This window comes from Psammomys obesus, unplaced genomic scaffold (genome assembly GCF_907164565.1).
Source record: "Psammomys obesus unplaced genomic scaffold, mPsaObe1.curated_primary_1811, whole genome shotgun sequence".
Taxonomy (NCBI): Eukaryota; Metazoa; Chordata; class Mammalia; order Rodentia; family Muridae; genus Psammomys; species Psammomys obesus.
Window position 1 is genome coordinate 6948030 of NW_026591918.1, and position 18973 is coordinate 6967002.

The 18973-nt window shown below is 42.4% G+C and overlaps 1 protein-coding gene across 3 annotated transcripts in view; it reads right to left on the reverse strand.

Moving 5' to 3' along the window:
- Cacna2d3 (calcium voltage-gated channel auxiliary subunit alpha2delta 3) overlaps positions 1-18973 on the reverse strand; it is an 818761-nt gene that overhangs the window by 418493 nt on the left and 381295 nt on the right. For all 3 annotated transcript variants that reach the window (XM_055612383.1, XM_055612382.1, XM_055612381.1), the window contains exon 9: positions 16219-16293. In XM_055612383.1, the coding sequence (XP_055468358.1) occupies positions 16219-16293 (75 nt within the window). The remainder of the gene's footprint in view (positions 1-16218; positions 16294-18973) is intronic.

Below are 18973 nucleotides of genomic sequence, written 5' to 3' on the forward strand. Positions count from 1 at the left end.
AGGAGTCTCTCACTGAAGAGAAAAGCCCTCTCATAGCCTTGCTCCACAACTAAGTTCTGGGAGCCACTAAACCTTCTCTTCCATTGAAAGAGTCTTTTAGAGATTGATTTGTATGTATGTGCGTGTGGCTGTGAGCATGTGAAAGAACAAATGTGTTCAGTACTCACTGCGGCCAGAGAGGGCATTATATCCTGTTAAGCTGTACTTACAGGTGCTTGTGAGATACCCAGTGTGGATACTGGAAATTAAACTTCAGCCCTGGCCTTTAGTCCCAGCACTCAGGGAGTCAGAGATAGGTGGATTGCCGTGATTTTGAAGCCAGCTTGGTCTATAAAATGAGTCCAGGACAGCCAAGGCTACACAGAGAAATTCTGTCTCGAAAACAAAATAAAACAAACAAACAAAAAACAAACGAACCAAAACAAAACAAAACTGTACCTTGAAGTGCTCTAAGCCCCTAAGCCAGCTCTCCAGCTTCCATCACTAGCATCAAATTTTGAGCATATCACATGATGGAACCACGTGAGTGCCACCGTTTGAGACCGGCCTTCTGTCACTCGTGCTGATGTTTAGCACACATGCAAAAGGACCCACACTTCTCTTTCAGGAAAAGATTCCTTTAAAGACTTATTTGTTCTTACATGTGCGTAAGCATGTGAGCATGGGTAAACACAAATGTGCGCAGTACACCCAGAGGCCAGAAGACCCATAGAATTGGCACAGGTTCAAGCCTATGGTTTTACCCCGAGGAACCAGTCAAGCAAATACCCAAAGTTTTATATGAACCATGTCCATCACAGCACTATTTATACTGATAACAGAAAAAAAAAAAAAAACATGCTAAATATTCAACAAAAAGGAAGATGGAATATCATATAGTCATATAAAATACTACAAATGTACTTATAAATGCCTATAAAGGTTATTTCCACTTATTACTGGTTTTAAGACACTTAAATAAAATATGCTTTAAGAAAAATATTGGATGACCTCTCAAATATATTCGAAAACATGTAAATGCTGTTTTTGACAGCAGGGCTACACACAACTTACAATTCTCTTCCTTTTGCTTGATTCATATTATGAATGAGATTTGTCTTTATGGAAAGACTTAATTAAAAAAAAATCCTCCTGCTATGGATAAGTCTTTTTCCCAAGATGTACTTATTTGTAGAAGAATTCCATATTTTGGAATCTTAGCCTCAAAGTCATCATTAGATGCCTGTCCCCAGGGCTTGGGGCAGTGAAGCAATAGGAGAAGAGAGGCACTTGCCCTGCAGAAGCCTTCCAACACTGAGGTCCACCATGGAGGGAAGAGGAGTCTGGACATCTCCTGGGAACAAAAGAGGCTGCCTAGGGGAATTTAGAGGAGCTAGCACTTAAAAGAAAGTAAAGATTTCCTTGTTTTTAATTGCTGAGTAGTATTCCATTGTGTGAATGCACCACAGTTTCTGCAGCCATTCCTCCGTTGAGGGACATCTAGGTTGTTTCCAGATTTTGACTATTACTAATAAAGCTGCTATGAACATGGCTGAACAAATGTCCTTGTTGTATACTTGAGCATATTTTGGATATATGCCTAGGAGTGGTATAGCTCGATCTTGAAGTAGCACTATTCCTAATTGTCTGAGAAGGCACCAGATTGATTTCCAAAGTACAACTGCAAGTTTACATTCCCACCAGCAATGGAGGAGGGTTCCTTTTTCTCCACATCCTCTCCAGCATGTGTTGTCATTTGAGTTTTTGATCTTAGCCTTTCTGATGGGTGTAAGGTGAAATCTCAGGGTTGTTTTGATTTGCATTTCCCTGATGACTAAGGACATTGAGCATTTCTTTTTTTTAAATTTTCAGTTATTTTTTAAATTCTTTATTAATTACACTTTATTCACTTTGTATCCCCCCATGGTTCCCTCCCCCTCCTGTCCCAACCCCTCCCTTCCTCCACCCTCTGCATGCATGCCCCTCCCCAAGTCCACTTATAGGGGAGGTCTTCTTTTCCTCCATTGACCATTTCTTTGTTTCTTTGCCATTCTATATTCCTCTGTTGAGAATTCTCTTTTTAGCTCTGTACCTCATTTTTAATTTGATTACTTGATTTGTTGCTGTTTAAATTCTTGAGTTCTTTATATATTCCGGATACTAGCCATCTCTTAGATATAGGGTCAGTGAAGGTCCTTTCCCAATCTGTAGGCTGTTGTTTTGTTTTGATGACGGTGTCCTATGCTTTACAGAAGCTTTTCAGTTTCATGAGGTCCCATTTATTGATTGTTGATATTAGAGCCTGTGCTATTGGTATTCTGTTCAGGAAGTTTCCTCCAGTGCTGATTAGTTCAAGGCTCTTCCCCACTTTTTCTCCTAACAGATTTAGTCTGACTGGTTTTAATGTGAGGTCTTTGATCCACTTAAACTTTATTTTGTACAGGGTAATAAATATAGATCTATTTGCATTTTTCTACATGTAGACATCCAGTTAGACCAGCACCATTTGTTGAAGATGCTATCTTTTGTCCATTGCATGGTTTTGGCTTCTTTGTCAAAAATCAATTATCTGTAGGTGTGTGGGTTTATTTCTGGGACTTCTGTTTGATTCCATTGTCCACCATTCTGTTTCTATGCCAGTACCATGCAGTTTTTATTACTGTTGCTTTATAGTACAGCTTGAGATCAGAGATGGAAATACCACCAGAAGCTCTTTTATTGTACAGGATTGTTTTAGCAGTTCTGTTTTTTTTTTTTTTTTCATTTTTGTTTTTCCATATGAAATGGTCGGAACTAGAAAAGATCATCCTGAGAAAGGTAACCCAGAAGCAGAAAGACACACATAGTAAATACTCACTTATAAGTGGCTATTGGTCATATAATATGGGATAAACATACTAAAATCTATACCCCTAAAGAAGCTAAACAAGAAGGAGGACCCTAGGGAAGTTGCTTAAACCTCATTCAGAAAGCAAATGGGATAGATATCTAAAGCAGGAAAAAACAGGGAACAGGACAGGACCACTTCCTGCTGTGGGGAGTGCAGCTGTACCAGGCCACAGATGACAGTGGACAGGGGATGGGGCATGGGAGGAGGAGAGGGAGGAAGGTCGGTATCGGGAAGTGATGAGGGAGGGGGCTATAGCTGAGATACAAAGTGAATAAATTGTGGAGAAAGGGGAACCCTCCTCTATTGCTGGTGAGAATGTAAACTGGTACAATCACTTTGGAAGTCAATCTGGCACTTTCTCAGACAATTAGGAATAACACTTCCTCAAGACCCAGCTATACTACTGCTAGGTATATACCCAAAATTTGCTCAAGTACACAACAAGGTCATTTGCTCAACCATGTTTGTAGCAGCTTTATTTGTAATAGCCAGAACCTGGAAACAACCCAGATGTCCATCATCAGAGGAATGGATACAGAAATTGTGGTATTTTTACACAATGGAATACTACTCAGCAATCAAAAATGAGGAAATCATGAAATTTGCAGGCAAATGGTGGGATCTAGAAAAGATCATTCTGAGTGAAGTATCCCAGAAGGAGAAAGACAAACATAGTATATACTTGCTTATATAGACGTACAAGATATAATAAACATAATGAAGTCTATACACCTAAAGGAGATAAACAAGAAAGCAGGCACGAGGTAAGATGATCAATCCTCACTTAGAAAGACAAATGAGATTTGCATTGGACATATGACAGGAGTCTACTGCAGAAAGCATCTGAAAGACCCTACCAAGCAACGTTTCAAAACAGATACCAAGACTCATAACCAAACCTTCGGCAGAAGGGGAGTTAGTATTACAGGGAAAGGATAGGAGCCCCACAAGGACCAAACATATCTGGGCACAGGGTTTTTTTCTGAAACTGTTTCTCCAACCAAGGACCATGTATGGATATAACCTAGAACCTTTACTCGGAGGAAGCTCGTGGTAGCTCAATAATCAATTGGTTTCCCATAGTAAGGGGAACAGGGACTATCTCTGATAGGAACTTAATGGCAGGCTCTTTGACTCCCCACCCCCCAAGGGAGGAGCAGTTCTGCTAGGCCACAGAGTAGGACTTCAGCTCTGAAGATACTGATAAAACAGGGCCAGATGAAAGGGGAGGAGGTCCTACCCAACCTGTGGACTTGGAAAGGGGCAGGGAGAAGCTGAGGGAGGGAGGGTGGGATTGGGAGGGAATAAGGGAGCAAGATACAGCTGGGATACAGAGTTAATAAAATGTACCTAATAATAACAAACAACAAAAAAAAATTAAAAAAAGTCAACAGGTCAAAAAAATTAATTAACCAATTAAAAATTAATTTAATTATTAAAATTAATTAACTAAAAATAAAAATAATAAAGCAAAGAAAGAACTGGATAGGTGGTAGCAAACAGAAGAATTAACAACAGCTGATGGGAAGGATGGTGTTTGGAAAGCTCATCAGTCCCACCTGGAGGGAGGCAAGGTCAATACTTTTTCTCCCTTGGACCCACCCAAAAGGATCCCAAGGAGCTGGGTGGGCAGGAGAGCCAGCTTCCAACCTGCCCCCCTAAGCAATTTGGCATGTATTCCAAATGAAACTGACCGACCAATTAGGATAGAGCATATTAAAGCTTGCCTGTCCCCCACAGTGACCACTTCTGCCCACACACTCAGCGATCTTGATGCCACACCGAGCAGAGGAGACCATCTACCAAAGCCTCCACCTTCATCACATCTAGACAACGGCAGAAGCTGCTTCTTCAGCTGCACTCTGAACTCATAGGCTGTGAGACTGGTGCGTTTTCGAGTTTCTGATCCACGCCTCTCACAAGGTCTGAACCAAGATTTCTACTGGTAAGATAAACTTTTACAAGGTGGGAAGAAACCAAGTAGTGCCTTTAAAAATGATCATGAAGAGGAGGCATCCTAAAACTGAAAGCTCAGCCCATGTAGCTTGAAATTTTTCTGCCCTAGTTGAGGGTTCTTGCTCTTAGTACCATCATCTCAATACCTTTTGAAGGCTCCCAAACAGAGGTGGAAAAGGGAATATCTATTATCAGAGCTAATAAAACTGAGCACAAATCTGGAGTTAGCTTTCTTGCTCGTGCAAGCTGTGTAGTCATGTCCCATGCTCTGACAGGTCCGACTTTTAGTTAATCCTCTGCTGTCATCACCAACATCTTTAAATTCAATAATCAAGAAGCCCTGCTATTCTGTTTTATGCTTTCTTATGTTCTGTTGCTCTAGCAGAACACCCGTTCCTGAGCAATTCATAAAGGAAAGAGGCTTATTTGTCTCACGATTCCAGAAGTCCACAAGTATGGATGATGTCTGCTCCGCTCCTGGCAGGGGATTCAGGTGAGCATATGAGCAACAGCAGGGAAGAATAGCAAGCAGACAGATGAAAGGTGGGTTGTTCAGTGTGTCACAACCCACTGGTTCACAAAAGAAAACCCTTCCTGTATGTACATTCACTACTGATAGAAAGACCCTAAGCCCTCTTCAGACTCTGCCTTTCCAGTGAGACTGAAGCACCAACATGATATTTCGTAGCTGCTAACTACAACCAGACTTTGGCAGTACTGAAAATTCTGTGGCCCACCGTGATGGCTGCAAAGGCTTAAGTTAGGCCACATAAAGACAGGGGTGGTAAGAAAGGGCTGCCTCTAGACACAGTGCTTTGGTCTCCGTCTCTACACAAATGTTTACCAGTGTTCACGGATGCCTAGCTTTAGTTTCCAGGGTTGTGGCAACAGAGAGTAGAATTTCTCTTCAACCAGCAATTGCCTAAAGTATCCTCCACAGTTCACTTGATGTTATAGTTTTAAAATTAGCTTGTGTGAGAGATCAGGGTAAAAGCATATTTAGGAAATACTCCTAAATCCAGGCATGGTGGTGTACATTTGTAATTCCAGCGCTCAGGGAGACAGAGGTAGGCAGATCTCTGTGAGTTCGAGGCCAGCCTGGTCTACAAAGAGAGTCCAAGATAGCCAAGGCTACACAGAGAAAACCTGTCATGAAAAAAAAAAAGAAAAGAAAAAGAAAAAAGAAGGAAGAAAGAAAAGAAGAAAAGAAAACAACTCCAAACCATGAAAGCACCATTTTGAACCTTCAAAGGAGCCAGTCATTTACCTCCAGTTCTTAGGGCTTTGGTGGACAGTGATGCTAAGAGACTGGAGTACCATGCTCATAATGTGCCTATATTCACACAAATGCAAGTGGAGCTGCCAGAACTGAAGGTTGCTGGGAATCTGAGCTATAGTATTTAACTGTGCTGGTGAACAGACTGCCACTGAGCCCCAGGAAACTTGCTGAAAACACCCAATGGCTCCAAGCTTTAAGGCCCTGTGTGTCATAAAATGCCGCTCATTTTATAAGGGGAATCTCAGGCCCAGATAAATTGGTATTGGTACATGATGGTGAAAGCATTTCCTAGAAACAGGCCAGTGTGAGATGAAGGCTATCACCTCCTGGGAATGGGACAGTGAGACAAAATAGCTCCCATAGGTAGAAATCTGGAAATAAAGGAAAGGCCTCTTTTGGCTTTGCCCCATCCTTTCAAAACCCTATAAACTATGCTTGGGTCTTTGTCAGGCTGATAATGCTATCAGTTTTCATGACTATGGTAATCAGAATGGAAATCCAGAAAATAAAATTTAAGTCAAAACACACAGACACATACAATCAAATAAGACCAGGCTGTATCCCTCACAACACACCTACAATGAAAATGTGTTGTTTGAGGTCTCAACTCCCAAAAAGCCCACAATTATATAAGGATCTAGGGACATGATGTGGACATCACAGAGGGCATACCCCAACAAAACACTAGCTTTCACAGGCATCAGGTAAGCAATGCAGAAATGAATCCTCTCTGCAGGGTGATCAAGTACAAGTTCAGAAGGAACAAATCTGAGATGCTCCATGTCTTAGTTAGAGCTCCCATTGCTGTGGAGAGACACCATGAACAAATCAACTCTTGTAAAGGAAAACATTTAATTGATGGCTGGTTTCCAGTGCCAGAGGTTTAGTCCATCACCATCACAGTGGGAAGCATGACTACGTCCTGGAGAAGGACCTGAGAGTTCTACATCTCAATCCACAGGTGGCAGGAGACCGAGACACACTGGCCAAACTTAAGCTTCTTAGACCTGAAAGCCTGTCCCCAGGGACTCACTGCCTCCAACAAGGCCACACCTCCTCCAAGGCCACACCTCCTAATAGTTCCCTCCCTATCACCAAGCTTTCAAACACAAGAGTCTGTGGGGGCCACACCTATTCAAGCTACCACACTCTAGATCTCTGGATGTCACTTTGAGCTGCCTTTGGCAAACTGCTCCTGTAAGGCCCACTGCTTCTGCCTGCAACTCCTTACACACACACATACCACACGAAAACAGAGAGCAAGAATTACATCACACTGAAGAGAAAGAAAAACCCAAATTAAGAAGAGCCAGAGGCTCTGTTTTTAAGTTTGCTCCCTGGGTCCATCACAGCACATCTCATTATCTTCTTTACTCAGCAGTGTACAGATCCCAAACTGGTCCTTGAGGAACAGCCAGGCTTTGGGCTTCTGCCCCCTGAGTAGAACGATAATGAGAATTCAGATAGGACATGCTGATCCATGCTGGATGTTCCCTTCGAGACCCAGCTGGCTGTTAAATGAGGTTAATCTAGCTCAACCCAATGAGATTTTGAAGCAAATGCCCAAAAAAGCTTCTAGACTCCAGGCAAATATTTTAGAAATTCACAACAAAAGAACATCTTCCCTCTGCAAGAAAAGGAAGAAGCCTCTCTGCCATGCCCAGATGCCTTCGGCGTTATTTCCAGGCTTCTACCCATGGAAGTAATTCATCTCTCACCATCCCACTCCCAGGATGTGAGAAGCCACACATCACACTGGCATCTCTGGGCCAAGACAACAGGACCCTTCCCTCAAAATGCCTTCAGCATAAATTGCCAACCCTACCATGTTTGGGGAGGCTAAATAACTGACAATTGGGGGCAGTGCCAAGGCCTACTGAATGAGGTTGCCAGGGACCCTGGCCTGTGGAGCACAGAGTATGGGTCTGGCATCTGGGTCCTCCCCAGGCTCAGTGGTCACAGCTGGGGCAGAGATGCTGCATGCCTCCCACTGTGCCATGTGATGGGAGAGGTGGTTGATGTTCAGATGGATTGGCACCCAGACTCAGGCCTGAGAAAAGCACAGAATGAAATCATGCCTGCCTAAGACCGCCAGTGATTTTTCATAGCTCATTCCAACCAGGTTTATCAACAGGTTTTATCCTGTAGAATAATTAAAGCTGGAAGACAGACCACAGGGCTGCTTTCCAGTGCTAATGGGGGAATTTGCATATAGGAGAAGGGGCATTGGTTTGTCTGCCATGTTTGTTTTTTAACTTATCATTCTTAACTCATTAACTTATTCACATGAAGCATATGTGAAGAAAGCCACAGTTGTCGTAGTTGCAGGCAGAGCATAGTCACACACAGGCTGTTGATATGATATATGTGAGGTCATCGTCCATCAAAAGCTTGTTGTGTGGGTCCATCTAATCCAAACCACACGGGCTGCACCTGTGTGGAATTTTGGCCATTCTCTGATTTTAAAAAATGCAAGTGAATATGAATCTTTCTAGTGGTTGTTTTTATTGTAGGTTTTTGCTTTGGTCCTGAGCATGCCATCCTAGATTTGGTTTGTCCAACATAAAATGAGATCTGTAGTTTGATCTCCTTCCATAAAGGATGTGATGGGCAGATTGTGGGGAGATACAGTAAGGTTTTACAAAGTATGGAGTCACAGCCCAAGCTGGAGGGGGCACATTTCTATTAATCCAATACACTCCAGATCTCCTAGTCAGTTTCTAATCCAACAGCCAGGGCAGCTAGAGCTGCAGAGAAATCATGGCTTTTAAGATGCAGTCAGACATCCTGGTCACTGTATCTTCATGTCTTCCATCAGAGATATTTGCCATAACACTAACATGAATTTTTATGTGAGACTCATTTTCTTTCAGATACTAGGTACTGACTAGTAAGTTCCAGAGCCTCCTTCCATAGTAACAGAATTCTGTCAACAAGTCTCTGCTGCATGACCCTTGAACTGGGCTGTGTAAACTGTAGTCATGTTTTGGTTGCTGATGGCCAAGGACATACAGGTGAGACTGTGGCAAATTCTAAAGCAAAATCTCTGCAACTGTTGGGTAAATACTTGTGAAATGACAGCCCCTTCTACCCCAGAAGATGGATGAGTCCATTAAAAACATCCAAGGATTGGGGCTAGAGAGATGGCTCAGCACTAAGAAAACCTGCTGTTCTTCCAGAAGAACTGAGTTCAGTTCCCGGCACCCATACTGGGATGGTCACAACTGCCTGCAATCCTAGCTCCAGATCTCATGCATCCTTTTGTCTGCCATGGGTATCCACAACTCACATGCACATACGCCCCCCCTCCAACACATAAACACGTAGTTTATAAATTAATCTTAAAATAAGAAAAGAATACCCAAGGTCAGTGAGGGAGATGGCCAGGGACTAAGACTGCTGCACAAGCATGAGGGCCTGAGGTTGCCTCTTTAGCTCACACAGAGAGGCTGGGCATGGCCACGTGAGTCTGTAAACTTGAATACTGGGAGAAGAGGTGAAAGCTCCAGGATTGCTGGAGCTTGCTGGATATCGCCCTAGCCAAACAAAACAAAACAAACAAAAACCAACCAACCAACAGCCATTGTGAGCTCTAGATCCAGTGAGGAGACCCTGTCTCAAGGTGACAGCATTAAGAATGGTAGAGGGCACTGGGTGTCTTCCTCTGGTATCTGTGCATGCACTCTGATCAGAGCTGCTCGTTAGGGTCTCAGGGTGTGATCAGTTTCATTAATGCTTCCCCAGATATCCAGAGAATTTGAGATAGCAACATGGTAGCTTGCATGTTTGACAGGATGCCAAGACAGACCCCAGGCAAGTGGTTGCCACACTTCAAATCAGGCCATGGTCCCTGGAAGCATGGAGACCAGAAAATAGAATTTATAAAGAGTAGGCGCCACAGTGTCATTGTTCCTCCTTAACTAGAAATCCTACCAGTTCACAGCCAGGAAGCAATAAAACAGCCATGTACTCACACACGCACACACACAGAGAGAGACAGAGAGACACACAGAGAGAGACAGAGACAGAGAGAGTTTAAGGAAGCCTATCCACATGCAGAGAAATCCAAAATAAAGGGCTCAGTAGATTCCCACCGAAGTGGAAGTAATGAGAAATTGCCATACACAAGTGTGCTCTTTCTTGCTAAGATGGATATCATAGCACTATAAGAATGTCATGAAACATCACTCGTCATGTTATGCTTAAACGTGGCATACTTTTTACTCATAATTCAAAGTTGGGCTTTTCTTCTCTCTAAGGAAAGACTGTGGAATAATGAAATAATATAGAATTGTGTAAGAAAGATAACTCCACCTTTTCAGCAAGGCAATAGGCAGATGATATTGTTCTCCTGAGATGTGTATGACTGATGTATTCATACTATGTTTTTTGCGCAAGTCATTCAGCATCTTTATGTTTCAATCATCTGTCTGATGAGCTGATCAAATATGTTGAGGACTAGAACTCCCAATGTGTAAATTGCTAACAATAATGATAGCAATAATGAGACTCTAACAAGTTTTCCAATTCCTAAAGTACTATATCTATATTGTGCTATATACCATTATTTCATATGTATATGGAAATAATATATGTGTAATTTCTATGTACAATGTTTATACATAGGTTTTTGTCTTCCAGTTAAATACATGCACAGTGAAATTAAGAAATCAATTAATTGGTGTGTTTATTCAAAGTGGAAATTCTATCCAAGGTAGAAATCCTCCATAGACCCTCATTTGCTAAGGGTTGAATTGAAAGTGACTGGCTTCCATGTGCTCCACTCAGAAAGGTTTGAATATGAGTTCTGCAAAATCTGCACTTAGTAGCATACATTGTCCTCTAGGCTCATTTGCAGTTTACACCGACTATGGGCAAATTATCATCTACGGGCCACGTTCATCTACTCTCCATCTTTGAAAATAAAGTTTTATTGAAACACAGCCAAGACCATTCATTATGTACTGTTTATGTTTGCTGTTGTGCTACAATCACAAAACCCAGTCATTATAAAAGAGACTCATTGCTGCCTCCTCCCACCAAAAAATAGCAAATATTTACCATTCTGCCTTTAAGTTCCTGGCATCCAGTCTAGACTCATATAAAAAATTCACATTAATCCCAGTACAACAAAGTAGAGATAAATACAATGACAATGAAACCGCCCCATATTGATGGTTTTAACCCAAACTATATGTTGGCTCACAGCCTAACATAGATAGTCCCCGATAGCAATTTGGCTGCTTTTACATGAGTGAATTGATCAACTACATACATACATACATACACACATACACATATGTACACACACACATCTAAGGGTAATATTTGAAGAACTTCCAGAAAAATTCTCTTACAAAAACAGCCCCCAGATCATCTTTTTAAAAAACTTCTCTGAAAAGCTGCCCCACAGGATTTCTTTTGTACTATGTACCACCTGAATCATGGTTTATTAAGTAATTTCAGGTAACCTGGTAATGTAGACTTAATAGTATGTGGAGCCATCTCTTGATCTTGACAAGCAAAAATTTTCCCTTTAGAAAAAGAAAATATATCTGAAAATTAGAAATTGTCCTAAGATCTGTAAGAAGGTGAATGGGTTAGTAGTTACCATTCTACAAAATGGTTGTTTCAAATCTATGTCTGACTTTCAATAATGTGGAAGTACTGTTAAAATATGTATTCCCAGTTGCAAAATAATTGTGCATTCAATATAAAGATACTCTAACAAAGCAGAAGTATGTAAGATGGACCTCTCAAACCATGCCCTACATTTCCTTCCTTCCTTTCTCCCTCCTCTTTCTTACAGTTTAAAACAAGCAAAACAGAAACAGTCATTTCACAATAGTACTTAACTCTTAATTGTACACTGTTGCTATTCTGTCTATATCTATCTCTATTTCTGTGTGTATTCTTTATTCTTGTTTGAAGCTGTTTTTATTAAATTATATACATTGAATATTAAATGATTAGATCTAGAATTTCTATACAACTGTATTTAAATTGTTCCCATTTTTTTTCTACTTAAGTTATTTCTAGGCACTAATAATGTTTAAAAAGCAATGCAATTCTTACACCTTTTACTAGTTTTGAATGTAATGAGAGTGAGTTACAATTGTTCCCTCAACAAACCTTGTCTCCTTTTGTGTTTGAACAGGCAACATTTATTTATATGGAGAAAAGCTTCTCGTTCACATGCCCCCTCACAACACTGTATACTGCACAGTGCATATTCCTACAGACATGGGAGGCAGGATGTTTTAGCATGCTAGCATGTCCCCCTTCAATGAAACTCAGACTGGAAGAAACAGTCCCGTGGAAAACCCCACAACTCTGCTGGGTCCTTTTGCTAGTTCAAAGAGCTTTGGTGTCTACTGATGCCAGGGGAAGAGATGAGAGCTGCCAGAGAAGATGGGGGTCATGGGTCTTTTAAGCTCAGCTGATTTTACAACAGCCAGTTCACAGATGAATCTTAAACAGAACCATGAAATTTGGCAGATTTCAGGACATCTTCATTATAAAACCAGAGAAAAACCATATCACCCTCCTTCCTCCCTCCTACCCTCCCTCTGCTCCCCGCAGAGACCACGGGAGGTTCGTTTCAAGGTCTGATGAATGGTTCAGAAGGCCTGAAGTAGATTACATTGTGAATTTTCTTGTTTGAATTCTATATTTGAACTCCAGACTCACCCAATTTGTCATGGTTTCTTTTTCCTTAAAGAAAATACCAGTCAGTTATTTCGTATATAAAACAGCAAAGCCAAATGTTCTCCAGACAGAAAACCACACCTTTAGAAGACAAAACCAACCACTTAAAGAGATCCTCCAGACCCCTGTCCAGGGATGCTGAGCTGGTGGCTATTTATTTTATGCAAAACTCACAGGAAGCCTGTGTTGATCAAAGCCAACCAACATTTCCACCCTCTCCTTGCCTTGTTTTAAGACACCCTAAGATCCTCACATTCCTTTTAAGTAATTGTATTAAATGCTGTTTTGATTTAAGTGACCACGCTCTGATTTTCAGGCCCCTGGTCAAAGTTACAGCACAGCATGTTCCTAGGTGACCTTTCAGAAGCTACCCTTTGGGTAGCTGAACCTTCCCTGGCCGCCATGGAAAAGGTCACATGGTGCAAAGTGTGTGTGTTGTGGGGTAGAGGGACACAGTCTCAGCCCACTGTCCCTGAACTTGTCAGGAAGCATGGGAGCCTTCCCAAGGACATCTGACTGTGCTGGTCAAAATCAACAGCTGTTGCTGCTTACACGGCCAGTCCTACACAGCTGACAATGTCCGAATATCCCATATGAGAAGAGTGAGGAAAATGCTCAAAGCGGTCATCAAGAGCATTAGATAGGAAATGACTACAGAGAAACGCCAATCTGAAACTACCCAGTTTCACCCCAACCCCTGTCACATTTTGGTTATCCTTGATTATATGACAAGACATTATAGTTTCACCATTTTGAATAATACATGATAACAAATGGCAAAAACATGAAAAATTCCAACTTTTACTGTCAAGGTTTTTCAGACATTCTATTGAAATGACAAAACAAAACAAAACAAAACAACAAACCTTGATAAAATCTTTTTTCAAGCAGCTCATGCATTTGTTCATTCATCTACACTTCTAGGAACCATCTAACTCTTGTCCTAACCTGGATGCAGTCTTTTCCCTGTAGAAATGGGCATGTCTGCCCAACATAGACCCATCCCTCACCCACAAGTATGGGCAGCTGGACTGTCTGCTGTCTGCCACTCCATCCCTAGTGACTAATGATGGGATCCCTGGCCTATCAGAACCCCATGGAAGAACCACAGTTAGGGAGAGGATATGACTCCAGACAACAGGTCTGAGGCCTCAGATACAGTATTATGTCCCTAGGAACAACAGTTAAATGAGTATATGTAAGTTTACACCTTGCTTTTCATGAATGTCCGAGTCCCATGCTGGTGAATGAGTGTTGCAGGCACTTGGCCCACACTGAACTGATGACAAAGGCAGAAACCTGTTCGAATTGATTGACAGAACTCACCTCTACTTTAAAACGGCTTAAGATATCAATGGAACGCTACTTTGTCTTCTGAGGTCAATCTCAAAATATAAAGAAGCTTTTTGCCGTCACGAAGTAAACTGCAACCAGCACTTTTCTAACACAACTGAAGTACCTCTGTCATGCCAAGCCTGCAATCTGCCTAGCCCTACGTCCTGAATCTTCACCGTTGTTTGTCCAGAGACTGTTATAGCTAAATGGTTTTTACCTGACTTAGTGAGCCACTTGAGATAGATTTTTTCATAAACTGTAAAGTTTAGGTCAAGGTTAATTACGGATTTTTGCTTTATTTACGGATGATGAGTTGCTTCACTGTCATTAACTATCAAGGACAGCCTTCCTTCCCCAAACTGCTTTGTAACTTCTTCAAAACCAAACTGGGCATGATTATGTGGGTGTCATGTCTGTGTTTTTTTCTGTTCCATTTATCTCTGTGTCTACTCTTCTTTCCACCAGTGCCAACTCTTGGCATTGTTAAATATGTGTTCATACGGGACATACTGACTACACCTAATTTAGTCTCCTTATACCCTCTTTTTTGGCTTGTATGTATATGTGCATATTTGAGTACCTGTAGGTGCACAGGTGTTTACAGGTGTGTACATGTTATGTAGAGACCAGAGTACAACATCAGCTGTCATTTCTCAGATACTGTTCATTATTTTTTTGAGAGACAGAAACAGAAGGAGACAGAGAGAGGGAGACAGAGACAGACAGAAAGAGAGAGAGAGAAGGAGAAAGAGAACAGAAGGAGAAGGAGAGGGAAGAGACACACAGAGAGAATGAACGCATGAGAGACTTCTTAGTCTGGAATTTGCCAAGCAAGCTAGGCTGTCTGTCCAGTGAGTCCCAGAGCTCTGCCACTGTCTACTACCCCAGTACTGGAATCATAAGGTGTGCAATACCATATCTGGCCTTTCAGCTTTAACTTGGGTTCTGGGAATTGCACATTCTGGCTCCCTTTCTAGAGGACTTGGGTTCAGTTCCCAGTACCAAAATGGTGGTTCAAAACCATCTTTAACTCCAACTCTATGACACTTGATGCCCTCTTTTGGCCTCTGTGGGTCTTAGGTACACATATAGTGCACAGAAATACATGCAGGCAAAACATCCATACACTTCAAGTCAAATAAAGTTTTAAACAAAGTCAAGCTGTCAAACCTTCACCAAGGTCATTACTGAGGTGAGGAAATTATACCTCATCTTACTTTGCTAAGGTGTTAAAAAAATATATAAAAACACAGATGAGTCTTGGGTTTTGACCAAATTGACATGGCAGATCACACTGATTGATCTGACACTGATGCGGAAGCAGTCTTGCATATCCTGAGCCAAGCCTAACCGAGTGGTGTAGTATTGTTTTCTTTTCCTCTACCGTTATTTGTTTTATCAGAGAAATACATCCCCTACCCCCCCCCAAAAAAAAAAAAAACAAACCAAAAAGGTGAGGGTCATCTTCTAATACGTTCTATTTGGCCTTAACTGTCAGCCTGACACAGCCTAGAGTCATGTGATAAGGAAGTCTCAGTTGAGAACTTGCTTTGATCAGATTGGTCTATGGGCATATCTATGAGGGATCATCTCCATTGCTAAATGATGTGGGAGGGCCTACCGCACTGTGAGCTGGCACCACTCTCTAGGCAGGTAGTTTTGAGCACACGGATGTGTGAGTGAAAGGCAAGCAGTATCCCTTCATGGTTTCTAATTCAAGTCCCTTCCCCAGCTTCTCTAAATGATAAACTGCTATATTTAATCTTTCTTCCCCTAAATTGCTTTTAGTCAGAATGCTTCATCATAGCAACAGAGATGAACCTAGAATACACCCTTTCTGCTTTTTAGAGGCTGTTGTGTAAAATTAGTATTAATTCTTAAAGTGTTTGGTCAAAATTTGTAGTGAAACTATCTGGACCTGGAAATGTGTTTGTGGTGAGGGCTTTTACAGTTAAATTTTTTTTTTTAAATAGTCATAGGACTGTTAAGCTATCCATTTTATTAGATTGACTTTGGTACAGACTGGGGTATCTCCAGATCGCTGATGCCTTTGCCCTAAGGCAGCCCCTACCTCCTTGTTGGTCCTGTCCGCTTGCACCAGGGTTCCATTCAGACAAGGTTCCACGTAGTGAAGCTCTTCATTATACTGCAAAGGGTAGAGAAAACCAAGAGGAAACATTGAATGAAGAACCCCAAAGGGTACTAGTTAACAGTCAAAGGGTACATAGCCACACGCCACACAGGAAGACAGCACAATCACAGGCCACATTCACTCAGACAATTGCAATCAAGTGCTAAAGACAAACTTGTTTGAGAAAAACCTGGAGAGAGAGAGAGCCCATGCTGAAGTACTGAAGGGTACATACTGCCATCTGATCGTCCTTCAATAGTGACTGGGCAGAGAGCACTCACAGGTCCTACTGGGCATGCCAGAGAGATGACGGGACAAATAAGTTGGGCGGTACAGTTTCAGCTCCAGCCTCTGCTTCATAAAACCACGAGTTACTTATATTGGTCACACATGAGGGGACGTAACGGAGGAGAGAGGGGCTTTGATGCTCTCCTGAAAGGTAACCCTGAAAGGGTGGGAGGAGCTTTTGGTGATATGCCTCCCATATGTACTCTCTACATTGCCTTGCCAATAGCAGCCTATTTTGGATCCCTGTCAATCCAGGATATGACCCTTCACGTTTTTTCCTCTGCACATGAGCACTGCAAGGGATACGATGGGTGCTGGGCATTTGGACTGCCTACCCACTCAAGTATCTTAACTCATTAGTCCACAGCAAAGGCATGCTGTGATCCTTCTACATTCTCTTCTGGTTCCTCACGTGTCTCATCTTTTCCTTCTGACCTTCACCACTGAGAACTGTGCCAGAAGTGCCTTTGCCTGACTCCTGCATTTTCTGGGTGGCCCATGTTCATCCTCTAGATTGGTTCAGACCCATACCCACTAGGAAGAAACCTTAGGTTCGAGAGAGACAGTTAGTCAAGCTTCTTTCCATAGAAGGTTTAGTTTCCTTCACCAGGAACCCCAGGTCACAGCTCACAGTTCACCACACCCCATCCTTAGTTGCCCTACCTGCCCCTGCTCCTGATATGGTAATTGGTTAAGAGCAGTTGTGCCCAGACATATTGTTGCTCTGAACTAAGTGGATCTGGGCACAGGTCTAAGCCCACAGTAGGTGATACAACCCATTCACTCAGTGAAATCACCATGGCATTTCCAATTTAACAGCCAAATACAGCCTGAGCTGCTGAGGGAAGAGCCTAGAAACAGCTCTCACATCCCCTCTAAAACAAAATCTGGCAAAGGAGTGGACCTGTTAGACTGTGATCAGTGAGCACCGTGGAGAGACAAAGCAAACAAAGCAAGCTACAGAATGAAATAAAGGATGACCTTGGGATGCTCACTCTGGATACCTGCAAGGGTATACTTGCACCTGCTAATCAGCAGGTGGCCCCATCAGTACCACATACAGAGAAGCTGCCTAAGCCGTGAGATGCTGCTCTGGGCAGTTATTGCTATGGAGCCCACCCATCATCCAGGCTCAGAATAAGCTTCATTTGTAGTTTGACCCAGCCTCAAGAACTTCAAATAGCAAACTATTTACAGACAGGGAAACTGAGGGAAAACAAACTGCAACAGACACCGTTGACTACGTAGGGAGCAGTATCCCGGTTTATGCCAGAAGAGTCTGACCTCACAGCTACTTCTTTTCAAAGTCCTCAGCACATCGGAGCTCACCTTTGTCCCTCTCAAGCCTTTGTTTCTGGTCTTGCAGATGCATCTGGAAATTTTCATTTGTCCTATGAAGTATTGAGAAAAAAATGGACATGCCCCATCCCTACTCCCTTCATCCAAGTGTATGGAATCTAACCCAGGGCTGGTTTTACTTTCTGGCAACTTCTCTAAGGGTGGTGGATGTTTTTGCTGAAGGGGATAGTGGCAGGGGCTGGTTCTGGGGTGGGTAGCTGGGGGCTGTGTAATGTTCCTTTCCAGATTCAGCCAGATTAAACAAATGTGTTCACATTGTGATGATGCTTTGAGCTTCGGGTATAGTGAGTGTGTTCTCGGTGTGTGCTGTGCTGGAGTCAGCTGCTGAGGAACAGGGTGTGGTATTTGGTTCCAGAAAGGGAAGTCACCTCTGGATTCAGGAAGCACTCACAGATCAATGCGCATCAAGGTTCTATTGTACTTCGGAGGGAAACTGGCAGCTGCTGGGAGATAGCCATTCTCTTCCCTTTCCCCACCCATGCTGACAACCGACTTGGTTCAAGGGAACTACCTCCCTTGCAGCATTTGTGGTCCTAGCCAACCACAGCCATCCGGCACTATGCTCTATTAGAGACTTGCTTCTAGAGCCTCTTTGTGCACAGTGAGCCATGAGCAGTCAATGCACAGAAGGGATGTTTCATGGGTATTTTTCTTGGACTTTCTCTTGTCACTGAAAGAAAATTCACCTGTATAGACCTACCCCATCCTTCCTCCTCAGGGTGATGTTGTGCAGTTGCTACTTGATAACTGAGACATGGCAGAAAGATGAAAAGCACAGGCCAAAAAGAGAGAACAAGGAGGTGGGACAAGCATGGGTCTACCACTCTGAATCACAGGACTAAGGCTTCATCTGCCCTCCTTTTGGATCCCTCCATCAGGTTATTAGACACATACAGGTAGAAGCAACCTCTGTACCTTTATTCAGCTGCAATGTGACTTGGATCTAAATATTCTTAAGGGTCCCACTTTGGTTCTTGCTTTTAAAAATAATGTGTATATGTTGTGTGTGTGTGTGTGTGTGTGTGTGTGTGTGTGTGTGTGTGTGTGT